Source organism: Nymphaea colorata, chromosome 7, assembly GCF_008831285.2.
Source record: "Nymphaea colorata isolate Beijing-Zhang1983 chromosome 7, ASM883128v2, whole genome shotgun sequence".
NCBI classification, from domain to species: Eukaryota; Viridiplantae; Streptophyta; class Magnoliopsida; order Nymphaeales; family Nymphaeaceae; genus Nymphaea; species Nymphaea colorata.
This window is the reverse complement of record NC_045144.1, coordinates 10,914,000-10,931,619: the sequence shown is the minus strand read 5'-3', so window position 1 is coordinate 10,931,619 and position 17,620 is coordinate 10,914,000. Positions and strand designations below refer to the sequence as shown.

Genomic DNA, 17,620 nt, shown 5'->3' with positions numbered 1-17,620 from the left:
AACCATGTCCACCTCGGCAGACTCCTGCCCTCCATGCCCCATCGCAACCCCCAAGGCTGCCGCCAGCCATTGTCGAGACATTAATCTCTAACCCCCAGTCAGAACGTTAGCGTATATGTTCGACGTCGTATTTCGACTGCAATTCTAGTAAATGTATTCGCTCGGATACTAGCATTGGTTGATTTATCAGTTTGTACGCACATAAATGCTCAACCACTATGCGGCAAGCAACTTTGCAACTCTTTTTCTCAGCCATTTTAGGACTGAATTTTCAGCAATAAATTCATACAAGTTTTTAATGCAAATGTGTTCTGCATATAAAAATTGACATAAAAAAAAGTTTTAAAAAAATCTAAAGATAGAGGGAAGGAGAAAGAGAGAGAGATCCTTTTATATGTGGCAGATAAAAAAGTATTAGCATAATGATCCGCAAGATAAAAACCTGCACAAAAAGATGAACTATGCACATAAAAGAAAATGCTAAGGTTCAAAAACTTCAAACGAATGCAAGCAAATAACTGCTCTATGATCACGTGTAGTTCTCGTTGAAAATTCACAAGAAAACCCCTTGCCACCACCGCAGCCAATCTTTTGGCGTGAGATTTACAGAGCATCATACAACAACTTGGCCAATCTTTCTGAGCGAGTTCTCCAGAGCTTCATTTTGTTTAAGGGGTGACGCTAGTCTGTGGATTGTGCTTTTACAACTGGCTATTCTCTCTTGTCCTCTTCAATATCACCATTAAATTGCAAAGTACTGCCACTGACATGCATCTGTTTGGTCTCCATTTGTCCGACACTCCGTTCATCCTTTGAAGGAGTGTGTGCAGGCTTTATCAGAGTCAACGTATCTTCTTTGTCAAAGTCTTCACTCGCTTCCGCAGAGTATGCATAGCTGGCATTTCAAACGCGGGGCAATCTCAAACCATAAAATACCAGGCAGTTAAAGGAATTACTAGTAGATTTTCCAAAGATGAAGATTACCGCATAGAGTTTTGTGAGGGCGCCCAGAGCATGCAGATGACACAGAGAAGCAAAAAGGAAAGAACTTGCCAAACGGCTGGAACGATCCAGGCGTTCTGCCACCGTTGGTTATAGTTATCTGTTGACTTAAAGTAAAGCTGCAAGTATAATATTAAACTTCAGGCACACTTTGGTTAGAGAAACAACTTTATTGGTAACTGGTACACTTAGTGGTTGAACAGGAAAAGCATCTGCATGGTTCTCAATATCCAGACGTTGAAATAACACAAATTTTAACATGGGAACTAAGCTAGGCCACAATGTCCATTTCAAATTGCACAGAGAAACATGATAAAATGCCTTACACTAGAAAAGTTCGATTCAGTCTAGCATTCTTCATAATAAATTGAAGTCTGCACGGACACCAAATAGAATGTTGTACCCTGTCTAGCAGACATTAATATGGATTTCTATCGAACCACAACAATCCATTAATATCACAATTAAAAAGAAAATCAGGATTGGTGTAGAACAAGTTAAGTTGTATTTGATAAGCCACATCCAACCTATTTGGCAGTGGCGATCGGTCACCACCCCAACTAACTCCAGCTGCACATACTCTATGTTCTAGGTACTTAAGTTCCAAACTGTTGGATGGATGAAGTGGTGATTGGACAACCTCCGGTTGCATCATCACAAACGTACCCCTGGCTACGCCATCCAGGAGGCTTGTATCAGAGGTTCTGCAAAACTCTGTTTACCTGATTTACACTCAACTGGTGGAGATTCTAGACGTAGCAGAAATTTGGTCAAACCTTCTTCTTGGTTGTCGAACTACTGACCAGTCGAGTAATCAGACAAGGTATTGCTTGGGCAACTATGCCTCTTGCATGGAAGTCACTAGTTGCTGGCCAACTAGTTGGAGATTTGGGCTGATGCAATTTACATTTGGTTCTTTTTTAAGGAAAGTTAACTTTAATAAAGTCGAAAAACTATTATAAAAGTCAGACATGTACATTTCCTTGCTTTCATGGATATGGACTCTCTCTTGTATATTTATACGTTATATGTGGGCACATACATTTCGGGTATGCATTTCTGCACATATTCGTATATTTGTGTGGAAATTAAATTTTGACAACTACTCATTGGGAGAACTCAAACAACTCTCAATTTCCTTCCTCATGAATACTCACTGTTGAGAATTTAACAATGAGAGAGTTGGAGACAATCATGTCAGCTGTCCCAGTAGTTGGTTTAGAGATGGTCATTTGAGTTGTCTAATTAGCCAGTTGTCAAGATCTAATTACTTTTTATATATGTAAGCAGCATTTAAATTTCAGCTTACCATTGTGCAATGTTACACAAAATGGTTAACTACGTGGTTTACTTGATTGATCATGACATTGGAAATCTTTTATTAATTTTTATCTTTTCTAGACATCCCTTTTATTTTAGTTTAACCAACTTGGACTGCCTGACTAGTCTCCACTAGTCCTTTTAGAGGCCATTTGATAAGAAGAACACTGTGTTCTTATATCATACAATTCAGTAATACTGTTCTTATTTTACAACACGGTATGATTATAGATGCAGTTTGGATCCACCAATCAAGCATTAGACATGATCATGATATGTTTTCTCAAACGAGAACACTGTGTTCTTCAAACGTGTTGTCGCAACATGTATTCCAAGAACACAATGTTCTTACAAGGCACCCTCTTGGGCCTTGACTGACCTGTGTCCGATCTTTTCGATTTTGACAGCTTAGACCATGTTGATGTACCATGTCTGACTTCTGATTTAACAACTTAAACCATGTTGATGATGGTCAGTTAGGAGACTGGCTAGTAACTTGGGCCAAGGCCATCTTGTCCTTGTATTTATTGTAAAAATTCGTCTTTAACAATTACACAGCTAGGTAGCAGTAACCAAATCAAGGCTTGGCAGCTCCTACGTCTCCAAACGCATACAATCCCCAATGCCAATCCAACATGGCCTCTTTTATGGCTGTTGATGTGTTTTAATGTACGGGTCTGGGTATGGACCCGGTCTAGTGTGTGCTCCTGTTTAGGCCTGTTGAGGCTCTACTTGTATCTTTGTAACCCTAAGTTTTGGGTATGAATGAAAGTTTATAAGAGAGAGTGTCTGGTAGCTAGTGGGCACCAGTCCTCCTCACCTGTGGTTTTTTCCCTCTAGTTGAGGGGTTTTCCACGTTACATCTGTGTTTGTTTCTCGTTCTCTCGCTTTTACTGTTTCTACATGGTATCAGAGCCACGTTGGTTCTGAGTTTCTTGTTTGTGCTCGTATTGGATCACCGTTTGAGTGGTGATCGTCTGCCGCCGTGAAGTTCCGGTGGACACCGTCGACTCTTGCCGGTTTGCTGTGTGAGCTCCTTCACCATCAACTTGTGGATGACCTACCAACAGATTTGATCGAAGGAGAACCGATTTGAGGGCCGTTTGAAGACGATCGTGCCATATTCTGTATACTCAGTTTTAACAGGCCTCACTAAGCCTGTTTCTGTCCGAGCTTCAATCGTGGGCTCAATCGGTTGTAACTTTTGAGGGTTTTGATTCTGATCGCTTCCCAACAAACCAATCTGTCGAAGGGAAGTGGAATCGTGTCAATCGGTGCAGTATTGAGTGAGATTCGAGCTAAAGAAGTTTGATCAGACACTGTTCTGCTTTACCGCCGATCAGTCCCTGTTTCCGGTGACTTTTCCGACGATCGGACCGTTGGATTTTGATGATTCCGGTGCCATTCGATTCCCAACATCCAGATGATCCTCTCCACCAAGTTTGACGTCGATCGGACCACAGATGGCGTTTCTGGAGGCGACAGACAGAATCTGGCGGAAATTGGCGGTGTCTTCCTAAAGCAGGCGATAGGCAACCCGCGACTTCAAGGCTCAACGACCTGAGTGTAGACGGCTCGGATTCACCCCAAATTTGGAGCGTCCACTCCTTGGCTCGTGCTCTTGCTGTGGTCCAAATTTCAGAATTTTTGGAGGTGTCTACGATTTTATACAAATTTTCAAGTGAAGCCCTCTCCGATAGGCCTGAAGCTGAGTTGCGCCTGAGGACTTCTCCCGACGGTCCCAGTGCTCTCACGCCTTGGATCATCAGCTACGTCGTCTGGCTGTCGTCCCCAGCGTCTGCAGCCTCTCTCATTCTGCGCAGCGCCGCCAGTGATACTGTCTGCTTCACCCTGTGTCGTCTGCTTTGCGTCTGACGGGTCTCCCTCCCGTGTTTCAGCATTTCTGCCCATTAGTTGTTGCTCATCCTCTGCTGCCGTGAGTTTTGGTGGTGTTTCTGCTGTTCCCTATTACCGTTGGTAGTCCAGGACTGTTCGCTGCCACTGTGAAGTTTCAGTGGTGGTCTAGTGTTGCCTTCATCGCCTCTGTGTTGCGATTGCCGCTGCTGCCGTCGCTCGTGTTGGTCGTTTTTTGCTCTATGTGGGGCGGTCTTCTTCCTTCTAGCAGTTGGCCACCATTTGTTTCACGCTTTCAGCCTTTATTGCTATTTTAGTGAGCTTTCGTGATGGTAGATTCTCGTATGGGCGAGTGGATTATTGATAGTGGTGCTACTCACCACATGACTGGCGATCCTAAGGTCTTTCATGGGTATAAGCTTTCGTCAGGAAAGGAACGTGTGTCTCTTGCCGATGGTTCCTCTATCTCTATGGCTGGAAAATGGAATCTCTCACTTTTGAACAAGTTCTTAATCCACAATGCTCTACATGTTCCTCATCTTCCCTTGAACTTCTTGTCGGTTAGCAAGATTACAAAAGAGTTGAATTGTGAACTTATTTTTTCTGTTGATCGCTGTGTTCTGCAGGACTTGGTGACAGGGAAGAGGATTGAGATTGGTTTGTTTTCTGAAGGGTTATATCGTTTACCTATGCGTGCCGCTACTGCCCTCATGACAGCCGCCAGCAAAGCAGCGAAGAGTAGAGAGGACTCCCTTCAATCGATTCTGCGTTGGCATGAGCGCCTGGGACACCTTTCTTTTGGAATTCTGAGACAGTTATTTCCTGATCTGTGTTCCAGGTTAGATATGACTATGGTGTCTTGTGATGTATGTCACCTAGCCAAACATGTTAAGGCTTCATATCCTGTGTCTATCCATTGTTCTAATGAGGTGTTTGCCATGATTCATTCTGATGTGTGGGGGCCTTCGGGAATTCCTTCTTGTCATGGTTTTCAGTATTTTATCACATTTATAGATGATTGTTCTCGGAACACCATTGTTTACTTGCTAAAAGACCGTAGTGAAGTTCTTATTGTCATAGAAACTTTCATTACTTATATGGAAACTCAATATGGAGCATCTGTTACGTCCTTTCCGTCTAACAATGCTCGTGAATATACGTGTCAGTCTGTTGATAGCTTCTTTCGAAAAAAAGGAATTATTCATGAGACTTCATGTAGTTATATTCCTCCTCAAAATGGAGTTGCTGAACGAAAGAATCGCCAGTTATTGAATATGACTCGGGCTCTTCTTTTTCAACGTCATGTTCCAAAAAAGTATTGGGGGGATGCTGTGTTGACCAGTGCGTATCTTATCAACTGTCTGCCTAGTCGGGTGTTGAATGGGCAGACGCCTCATCCTATGTTACCAGGGAGTCGTGAACCTTTTTCTCTTCCACCCAGAGTTTTTGGTTGTGTCTGCTTTATTCACAATCATAGTCCTCATATTAAAAAGCTTGATCCCAGGTCTATTAAGGGCATATTTCTAAGTTATTCTCCCACTCAAAAAGGGTACAAGTGTCGAGACCCTTCCACTGGTCGTGCCTATGTTACCAAAGATGTCACTTTCCTTGAACATGCTTCCTATTTTGGTGAGAATTCTCTTCAGGGGGAGAAGTCTATGTCAAGGAAAGAGTATTCTCTGAGTCAAGATATTCAGTTCACAGATTTCCTAGACTATAGGCGGGAGGAGAGTCAAGCAGTTGATGAAAGGGGTTCTACTGGGACTGAGGAGGAACGTAGTGATGAAAGGGGTTCTACTGGGACTGAGGAGGAACATTGTCACCGTTTTGGGCAAGATTACTCTAGGCAAAGAGTCTGTACAGATGAGGTGACAGGTGGTGAAAATTCTACTCCCAATCCAGTTAGTCCTTCCCTAGATGATCCAAGTCATGCTCGGGAGAAACAAGTTGAAGAAGACATTCAGACTGTTGCTGCAAGTGAAGAGCTTCCCATCACCTTGCGAAAGGGTGTCAGGTCATGTACTCAACATCCTATTGGTAACTTTGTTTCATATTCTAGACTGAGCAAGGACTACAAATGTTTTGTATCTTCTCTTTCTTTGGTTGTGATTCATAGGAATGTTGCTGAGGCTCAGAGGGATCCCAAGTGGACTTATGCAATGCAAGAAGAGATGGAAGCCTTGAACAGAAACAAGACATGGGATGTGGTAAAGATTCCTGGAGCCGCTCATCTGGTAGGATCCAAGTGGGTTTATGCCATTAAGTATAAGCCAGATGGGAATATAGACAAATATAATCCTCGACTTGTTGCCAAGAGGTTCAGTCAGAAATATGGAATCGACTACTTGGAGACCTTTGCTCTCGTTGCAAAGATGAAGACTGTTAGAGTCATTATACCCTTAGCTGTGATAAAAAAGTGAAAGATGTACAACTTGATGTCAAGAACACATTTCTCAATGGAGACCTTGAAGAGGAAGTATATATGTGTATGCCTCCACGATATGAGGAACTTGGAAAATGTTGCAAGCTAAGGAAAGCTTTATATGGGCTCAAACAATCTCCTCGAGCATGGTTTGAACGACTTAGACTTATAATGAGACAATATGGATATCATCAAGGGAATGGAGATCATACAATCTTTGTGAAGAGGAATGAGCAAAACGTTACTATTCTGTTGGTATATATTGATGATATGATTGTCACAGGTGATGATGAAGATGAAATAAGTAAGTTAAAGAAACTATTGGCGATCGAGTTTGATCTCAAGGACCTTGGTAAGTTGAAATATTTCCTTGGCATTGAAATTGCTAGCTCTGGTACTAGCCTTGTGCTAAATCAACGGAAGTACACTCTAGATTTGTTAAAGGAGACCGGGAAACTTGGGTGTAGACCGGCTTCTACTCCTCTAGATGCTGGCCATAAGCTGAGTCTTAGAGATGGGGAGCCTCTCTGTGAAGAGGCCAAGAGAAGATATCAACGTTTTGTGGGGAAATTGATTTATCTTACTCTCTGTGAAGAGGCCAAGAGAAGATATCAACGTTTTGTGGGGAAATTGATTTATCTTACTCTCACTAGACCTGATATTACATTCGCTGTGAATGTGATGAGTCAGTTCATGCATGCTCCCACGGATGCTCACTTGAAGGCTATCGACAGGATCTTATGCTACTTGAAGAGGAATCCTGGCAAAGGTCTCCTGTATGTTAAGCAAGACACTCTTGGGATTGAAGGTTATTCAGATGCAGACTGGACAGGCTGTATTGACACTAGGAGGTCTACCTCTGGCTATTGTATCTAGTTGGGAGGGAATCTCATAGTGTGGAGGAGTAAGAGGCAAGACGTTTGTTCTCGTTCTAGTGCTAAAGCAGAATACAGAGTTGTTGCTATGGGAGTTTCTGAGCTTTTGTGGCTGAAAGTATTGTTGACTGATATTGGTATAAAAGTTGAAGAACCAATAAAGATGTATTGTGATAACAAGTCAGCAATCAACTTGGCCAACAACCCTGTGCTTCATGATAGAACAAAGTATGTTGAGATTGACCGGCATTTCATTCGAGAGAGAATTGATGCTAAGGAACTTGTACTTCCTTATATGAGATTTGAAGACCAAACTGCTTATGTCCTGACCAAAGCCTTGTCTTCAACTTCATTTGAGAGAAATGTATCCAAGTTGGGCATGTTTGATCTGTATGCCCAACTTGAGGGGGAGTGTTGACGTGTTTTAATGTATGGGTCTGGGTATGGACCCGGTCCAGTGTGTGCTCATGTTTAGGCCTGTTGAGGCTCTACTTGTATCTTTGTAACCCTAATTTTTAGGTATGAATGAAAGTTTATGAGAGAGAGTGTCTGGTTGCTAGTAGGCACCAGTCTTCCTCACCCGTGGTTTTTTGTTTTCCCTCTAGTTGAGGGGTTTTCCACGTTACATCTGTGCTCGTTTCTCATTCTCTCGCTTTTACTGTTTCTACAATGGCAAATGAAGATTTCCCCCGGAAGAGGTTCAACTTGAAAATCTTTTTTGATAAAAAAGATCATTTAGGAGAAAGATGATTGTCTAACTCATTCACTTCCTCAACATACCCCTTATAAGAAGAAGTCAATTCCATCTACATAAGCATCTTAGCATTGACTATAACAAATAAGTCCTGAACGGCACAGAATGCTGTTTTCTCTAAGAGAAACTAAATGCATTTAATTTCATGTTCTAACAAATTTTATGTACCTCATAACAAATCCAGCCAATTGATACAAGAACAGACACCAGCAATGCATTGGTGAATTTCCTGTAGATGTCCAGCTTGGCCGTCATTCTTCTTAACTGCAGGAATATCCAGAAAAAAGTTAGTAATGGACTAATTCTTCATTTCCTAACTTACATACTAAATTTTCTAGAAATTCCAGCTCCTAGATGTGCACTTGACTCACTATTCTTCAGCAAGTGATATAGCAATTCAGTTTCAGGCAAAATAAGAAAATGAAGCCAAATGTCCAATGTCCATTTGCCAGTCACGCGACAAGTTCAGAGAATTTAAAGCTGTGTAAAGTGCTCAACATAGATCAGGGAAACTGCTTCAAGATCCCTAGATTTCCTCAAAGGAAGTCAGAGACATGCTAGTATTAAAATATATAAATTCTTTCGGACTTTGACTCAAATAAGACCTTGCGCAAAAAGCTGAAGAAAAGAATCAGAAAGCCAAAGATTGAGGAGAAAGAGGCATAGACGTTACAACTGTATGTACCTGAAGCTTATTAAGGGTTTTGGATAGAGAAGTGAATATCCAGACAATGAAGAAAGCATCAAGAAGGGCAACTGGAAGGACAAGAAATAATCTTTCCTTTCCAGAGAAATCGCTTACTGAGCCAACATTCTCTACCAATTCAAGAACTTCCGATGCCAAGAAGAAAGTTCCTCCTAGCAGAAGAACTTTTGAAGTGAGACCCCCAAGTGTTGGCCTCACGACTCCATAGCCCATAGAAACTACAAGCAGTAGAACACGTGAAACTGATCTCTTAATGCTACCAAATGTTACCGCCCACATTGTAATTCCAGATGGTCTGATCCCAGTTGTGTTGAAAGCAGCATATTCAAAGTACCACAGCGCCATCTCAAACATTCCCAATGCAATAACTAATGTAATACAATTTTGGAGAGGCATGACTTCTCTCCAGAATCTGGCATACCAAGAAAACCATATGATCCCAAGCAGCACATATGCCAGAGACATAAAACCATAGAAGTTCATAAGTGGGGCCATTCTTCCAGGAAGATAACCAGTTGGATTTTTCCATATAGTCTTGCCATCCACAAGTAGTCCCTTGAGGTCTGGATCACACTGAATGAAATATAGGTTATACATTCCAGTGCTTGTGATCTTTATCAACTTTGACTCCATGGTTGTATATATATTGTCTCCCTGAAAGTATACAGGGAACACTTTTGGCCAGCCAGGATTCTTCATGGATGGGCGGTGAATGATCTCACCTTGAGTACATGCACCAATCTTACCAAGATCAGGTGTGCAGCACACAGCTCTTTGGCCACCATAAACAGAACCACCTATTGATTCTCGGTCATCCACCTCGAAAACAACAACTTGGACCAGGCCGGTGTTGTCATCAGTATTAGAATGAAGCTTAGCTGAATTTTTTGTCCTTTTGAATGTGATTTTTTCGAACCTATTTGAAACGAGAATGAGAATGAGAACGACCACAATCACAAACTGCATTGGAACATGCAAAGCAAGTCAAAGGACTGCAGCAACATATAGTTCCCTGAGTATAAAAACTACTAATATATGGCTAACAATAGATATTATCTATGCGACACATTAGATATTCTGGAAATTGCATGAGATTATCATGAACCTTTCAAAAGTAAATGCATTGCCCAAAGAACATGACATTTTACCAGATTGACAACCATTCTGAAAGCAATCGATTTCTCATCATATGGACATAACAAAAAAATTATATGTGTATTTCCTTGATAATTTTTATGTGTTTCATAGAGGTGCAAGCCATTATGACAAAATTCAGGCTGTCAAAATTAAAATTTTTTAATATGTTGAATAGAATACTTGATCAACATTTGATAAATTCGTCTCTAAGAACTACCAAATGGACAAAAGCAGACTCTGGACAACCTTTTTCCTCATCAAGGTTACAGTTATTAAAAAGATATTAGCTTCATAAGAAAAAGAAATATAAATTTCTAATAGTAATTGATGACAAAATATGCCACCCTAACTATGTCACATGGGTGCAGGGTGTGGGTGCGGGTGCTGGAAGAAGGATACAACAATTTTCAAAAAAATTTAGGCACGGACATGGTGAGGATATATATATTATATATACATATATATTAAATTAACTATTGGTTTCTCTATATTTACATTTAAATTATTGTAGACTTTTTGTACTAGGGCTATTTAGTCAAGTACACATTTTAAAAAATAGTTAATTTTGCCTGGTTCGGCTTACCACACCGAATGTGTTGTGTCAGAGAAGCACTAGTACCAGCATCAACACGGGTATGACAGCTGCTTAGGTGCACACCCCTGTGACATAGCACCCTAAGCCTACAGATACATCATTGCACATGATACAAAAATGTGGGTCTTCCAGATTCATTTAGACTAATATATCAGAAGAATCCAACCAAATGACAACTTGCATCCAATCTGCGATAGTCCATAAATTTCATAAGCATCAAGCTTATTGGATCTAGACCTTTCAAGAAACAGTTGGTGCATCCAAATTTCCTGAGCAATGTCATAACGTGTGTTTCATAACATGTCATGGTCGGGTCAGTAGTTAGATGTGAGATGCAATAAGAGGGAAAAAAGAAACTTAAATATCAAAGAATAAAATAAAAGCAAAAATCTAAAAAAACAGACAAGGGTAAATGTTCCTTATGAAAAAACATGAATTGTAAGCACGAGTCATATATAAAAAATAAAAGGTGACAAAGATAAAACACCAATTTAACAAAAATATAGCAAACAAAGATTCACAATTCACCTAGGTAGTGTTTGCATGGGAGAAATCCTATTGTAGCAGTGGAATTAAAGTTCAAATTTGCAAAAAAATGCCACAACCCAACAAACATGGCATAAAATGTAAGGCTTTTGGATTGGATCTGACATTTTAGTCCGGCACTAAAATTCTCCCTAAACAGGTGTGATTTTTATGTCAGGCATTTTTTCTTCCTGTTAGGGCTCCTTATCTCTTCCATCACCAAAGCCCGCTTAATTTTGACTCCAGCGGCCAGCCATATCATGCCTGATGTTTACCCCAGCTGCAGCATTACAAGAGAGATACAGAGCCACAGCAGCATGGCATTTCCTTCCCATACAGGTATAAACCCCAACCCACCCCCCACCCCCCACCCCCCAACCCCTTCCTTCTCTCTTTTTCTCTCTCTTGCTGATGGCCTGCATTGGCTTTTTTCTCTCAAGCCCTTTGAAAGGAGAGAAAAGGAGGAGCAGTAGCAACATCAGCACTAATTTCTCCTTGACAGTAGGAGAGGAACTCTTGGGGCCTAAAGAAAGACGCAAATCCCATTAAGGCTCATTGTTTTTCCATCCCATTTGCTCCAAAATATATGTTTTTTTAATCGACTTACCATCTCCTTCCCACAAGCACAATGTCCCCCCATTTTTGTCAACACATCTTCTTGCTGCCATTAATTCCACGTTCTCTAACCATTCTCTCTCTCTCTCTCTCTCTCTCTCTCTATATATATATATATATATATATTCATTTACTTATTTACTCTTCCTTATCTCACACACAAAATGGTCATTTTGGAAACAACAGGATCTCTCCCATTTTGACCTGCCCTCCCTCTTTCTCCCTTTACAAGTTTTTGATTCATGTTAATATTTTGAGATTTGGGGTTCAGAAATAGCTGGTCTAGTTTTGACATGCGGCGATTTTCATTGCTCTGTTTTTTTGACACTTATGCTCTTTTTTATTTAGTGAACTCAAGTGTAGCATAATCTAGTTGTTCTGGTCATGACAGCAAGGACATTGCCTGTTTTCCTCATTGGGTTAACCCAACATTGCCTCCTACTTGCAGCACTTCAATAAAAAGTCCAACACACACACCCCACCACCACCATGCTGACTTTGATACTTACAAATTCATCTTCAAAAAGAAATTTTAATGTTTGATTACTAATAAATTGTTTATAAAAATGTTTTCATGTGTTAAGTTTGTGCATGACATGATTTAATTTGTTAGACCACTTAAAGTACTAGCTCTCGCATTCATGAACTGTGATCCTTTGAAAGTTTGTGTAACTAAATTTTAGATCATAAGGTTGAACACGACCAAACTCATTTAAATGCATTGGCAAAAAGAGTACTCAATTAGTTGGTATGATTGTATCAAACACTCAATATCTAAACATGCAAAGCTGGCCTATCACGGTGAAGTACATTCAGAAGTAATCACATTTCTAATCAGATCTCAACATGAACTTAAAAGACCCTTTGGTACAAACAAAGGTAGCAAGCAAATGCTTGGGTGGAGAATGTGAAATATGCTCGGAAATTCGATGATTTCCAGATTGGTTTATAATTGTGGTTCCAATGTGGAAACTGGGCTGGAAGAATGCAAATTTTATAAGCTAAGGAGTTGATGTCATTGCATTGGCTACTTGACTTAATATCAAATCATACTCATATCAGATGCATAGGCAGAGTGAACAAACCATGACTATGCCCTTGGGGTGGTGAAAGTCTCCATAAAGGGGGAACCAGGAAACAGGTTGTTATACCAACTTTTTGGTCGTATACCAAACTAGCCACCACCAAGCAAGCTAGCTAGCTAAGGAAAGAATGCAATAGGTGCTAGAATGCTACATACACTCAAATACCAGAATGCACATTGTGAAGAAAGCTACCACAGCACTTACCACCCGCACCCTCCCACTTCCCAGCCCATAGTGTATAGCACGATGTTAGGGTTATACTTTCTTAATGGTTTGTGTGTGTTGTATGGGTGATGTTCGCTACAAAGGAAATGTAAGCATATCATCTATATATACATTGTTATGTCACACAGACACCTGATTTGGGGTGACACACCCTGTCAACATGCCAGACATAGGTCCAGCCATGGAGATAGAGAGGCACAATGTTGATCATGTAGGCTATGATCAACACACTCGAGCTTGAACCATTCTTTTGTGTTCCAAACTAAGTCACGCGGGTACAGGTATGGTTTAAGTACGGGTATGGACTATGGAGATACATGTACGGACGCAACAACTTTAGAAAATGTGGGTACAGGGGTACGGCGGGATATATATATGTATATATGCAAAAGAACATAAAAAAATCAAAATGAAAGCAATATTTAAATAGACAAATGATTTTAAATAAAAACATTACATGTTAATGAACAATAACCCTAAAACTAGAATGAAAAGTGAAAACCGAGTTCGAAAAAATTAAATCACGTAAAATTAAACATTTTGCATCAGTTCGAATCTACAAAGTAACCAAGTATGTCAAAATACCCACTTTGGGTATGGGTATCCCAACACAGGTACGTGGATCTTATTGAAGTACCCATGTGACTTAGATCATCCTACTCATACTTACCAGCCAATGCTGCCTTCCCTCCTTCCTTCCATTGTCTTTTAGTCATGTCTTTCTACTATTGATCCTTTCCATTTCCTACCTCTCTTTGCCACTACTAGGTCCTGGCAATGACTGGGAGCGACTCGTTAAACATGGCCCACACTTCCACTCCTCCTCAACAAGAAGTGTGAAGGGTAACACTGAGGGCAGCACTGGTGTCTCATGATGACACAAATGGTTGATCGCAATCCATCATGCCCACCATTGGGTGTTTTTCTATCTATGTAACTATTTTGCTAGTACTAATCTCATTCATGACCTTGCTATTAGCTTTTTCCCACTATCTCTAACTACCCCAACCACTTTCTGTTTTGGAGGAGGTGACGAAGGGAAGGAAGGTCAGATAGCTTTTCGAGTATGGAAAGAACAATATGAAAAAGGGTTTTTCAAAAATCTGTTGGTCCTGCTTCTATTATTTGTCTATAGATGCCCCTTTGGACATGGAGCGTCTGCAATTCTATCAAAAAGAAAAAAAAAAGGGTTATAATTTCAATATGATTTAAAACTTTAAACTGCAAGGCCATCACACTTCAATGCAAAATCAACCTTTCACACACCAATCTAGCCTTAAGTGGAGATTTTCCTCTTCAAATGGCAAGAGATCCCTCTAAAATAACTCCTAAGAGTATTAAGTTGTATGAATGGGTTTAAACCTACAATCAAAATAAAGGGGTTCAGGTCTTCCGAAATTTCCATAGATAAAGGTGTACGATAACATATCCTGAAAATGTTACATTTCATAATATGTCATATGATATAGTATGGTTTATAACAAAGTTGGCAAACTCGGGAAGATAAAGGTGTACCATAACACATATCCTGAAAATGTTACATATCATAATATGTCATACGATACAGTATGGTTTATAACATAGTTGGCAAACTTGGGAATCGGACTGGGATAGGCAGTCAACCGGGTCAGCGGGTTAGTGGGTTGACTGAGTAACTTGATCAGGACAGGTACTAAGAACCAAACTATCAACATGCAACCGAGTTACCAGACTGTAGCTCTCTCTTTCTTTCTAATTTTTCCCCAAATGATCTAATTAACTACTAAATGGTTAAAGACTTATGAAATCATTGAAATGTATTAAAAAAAAAAAAGACTGTGATCTCTCTCTGGTGACCCCCCAACAGATTGGGGATCACCGATGGCCCGACTGATCCCCTTCCGGGTGTCAAAGAGAGAGAGAGAGAGAGAGAGAGAACACCAACTAGTTCAGCCTCTCCCTCCCTTTTTTTGGTTTCTCCATACCAATTCGAGAAAACAAAACTGGATCAAAATCAGTTTTTATCATGAATATAGTCTTATATCACCAAAACTCATATTGTGCTTGACTCAGCAAATTCCTAACCGAGTCAGTCGGGTCAACTGAGTCCTAGCTGAGTTTTGGTGTGGATCCCTTGGGACCTAACCTGTGACTCAGTAACTGAACGATCCCGATGGGACTCGGATAATATGGTTTATGAAACACTTTTCCTGGTTGCAACTAACCATCATTTTTCTTACAACAAATGTTGCACTGCAATTTAAAAGAAAGCAATGGTATTGAAGCAATTACTTATTGAATGACAGCAAAAAGGATGTAGTGAAGTCATCCTTCAAAGCAGGACACACATCCACGTGTTGGCCCACAGATGTCATACTGCCCCATCGCCACCACTGTAACACTATGAAAACTATCAGCTGATGAGGAATCTATCAGCTGATTATGAAATGAAACATCTGAAGGATGCAAAAGGAATTAAATCGTGTAAGTACTTTTTATTACCACGGTGCCTATGTGTACGTTACTTGCAACAACTTATACCCTGGATCCTATCCTTAACCATCCCAATTTGTGAACCGCAAAGAAAAAGTGATCACCAACTGAAATTATCAGCTGATTATTAATTTATTACTATAGTATTTTCAGATAAAAATATCTGGAGAAGTTGAAGCCCAAGCAAAAAAGGAAGAATGTTAGTATATACCAAGATGAAATAAGAGGGCCAACTAAACAACTCCGGCCCCTAAAAATCAGCTGACTTCTCATAAGCACAGTATGAGATATTTAGCGAAGCAATCCTTTTATAAAAGGAGCAGTCAGCAAGTGTAAAGAAAATGAAAGATTGAAAACCATACTATCAAATAGGCACCAGAAATGAGAAACAACAGAACCTTATGCCCATCTATAAGAGTGAAAAACAAGCAACAGACCGCTTAATCTTCCAAAACACAGGATATTGAAGATCTACAACCACTATCCGCGGCAAAGAACTAAAAAAACCTCCAAACACCATAAGGCTCTAAGCCCGAAAAACCAGCGGACGGTAGCACTTGCAAGTTTGTAGCAGATCATATTTCTTTCGAACACGGAAGCATTGATTTCAACCAAAAAATAAAATAAAATAAAGACCCACGACCATAAGGAATAAATGTATCAAATAAATATCCGATATTTCGCCATCTACTCAACAGCATCCAAATAGCCACATGCTTCGAGTTCATACTCGAAAATGTCCCCCGGAAAAATAAAAATTTCCACCAAAGAACAATAACGAATTAAGATGCACAACAGGTTCCATTCAAGAGGAGACACAGCTTTCCGAGTAAATCATAGACCGCGGAATTCATTGCCGGTAGCAAGACCCTTTAAACCGAGGAAGCAGCGTTCCATTCATCTCTTATTCTTCCCAAGAGAACACGTCAATTATAGCAAACCGAAGAGCTCCGTAGACAAATATCCTCCCTTAATGCAAAAGATAGCGAAACAGAAACCAGAAAATGCAAAGACGTCTCACCTGATATATGACTCTCCGTTGGCAATCGCGGACGCGTTTTTGTTGGAAACAGAAGAGTAAATCCCCTCGCTGCCGCCGTGGAGGACGTAGGCGTTGCCTTTCAGGACCAATTCGGACTCCGCGTATTCGTGAACGGACGCGTTGCTGAAGAAGAAGAAGAAGAGTAGCGAAGAGAAGATGAAGTGAAGACGGAACATATCGAAAATTGCAGGCATTGCGCTTGTGCTTTTCGTCTTCCCTCGTGGGGAAATACGTGGAGCAGGAGAAGAATAGTCGTTGCTCCCAAGCACCTTGAAATCTTCGACCCTCTCTGCGACCGAACGTGACGGAGAGAGGGAAAGGGAAGGAGGGGGAGAGCTTCTGTAGTGATGGTCGGTGGCCCCAACTTCCGAGCTCAGTGTCTTGCCGCCGGTGGTCAAGATTGGTGCCTTGCCGCCCGGCGGTCTGAGTTCCGGAGCGGAAACCGTGGCCACACTGGTTCCGGCGTCTCGTCAAGCGAGAGCGTGGCTTTCACGCCGCCGAAAATCCTGGTTAAGCAACGCTGCGGCTTTTATTCTCCAGCGCTTTTACGGACTGACAGATTCACACCTCACCTCCTCCCCTGCTGACATTTTTTTTTTTTGCGGTTCGAAGTAAATTTTGTAGAAAACTGCCAAAGTTTCTTTTGTCAAAATACAATCAAATTCTATGTTATTGAAATTGGAATCTGAATCGAATCGGAATCCGAATTATTTATGAATAGGGTTAATGAAAAATAATTTTTTAAATTAAATATAAACAGAAATGAAAATGTTTAAGAAGGAAACCGAACAAATTTTAAAAAGAACATGAAAGTGTAAGCAATTTATTTCTTTCACACAAACACACAGGAATTGAAATTATGGCAATCCAACTATCACAAGTTACAATTTAAGAAGGAAACAGAAAAAATTAAAAAAAAGAACACGTATAAACAATTTATTTCTTTCACACAAACACACAGGAATTGAAATTATGGCAATTCAACTATCAC

At 40.5% G+C, this 17,620-nt stretch overlaps 1 protein-coding gene across 1 annotated transcript; it reads right to left on the bottom strand.

Annotated features, from left to right (window-relative positions):
- Positions 1 to 365: 365 nt before the first annotated feature.
- On the bottom strand, positions 366 to 16,960 carry LOC116257724 (uncharacterized). Its single transcript, XM_031634687.2, has 5 exons — positions 16,609 to 16,960; positions 8,913 to 9,849; positions 8,396 to 8,491; positions 985 to 1,121; positions 366 to 895 (listed from the first exon to the last, which is right to left on the bottom strand). The coding sequence occupies exons 1-5, from the start codon at positions 16,821 to 16,823 to the stop codon at positions 712 to 714; spliced, it is 1,569 nt and encodes a 522-aa protein (XP_031490547.1). The 5' UTR covers positions 16,824 to 16,960; the 3' UTR covers positions 366 to 711.
- Between the last annotated feature and the right edge of the window lie 660 nt (positions 16,961 to 17,620).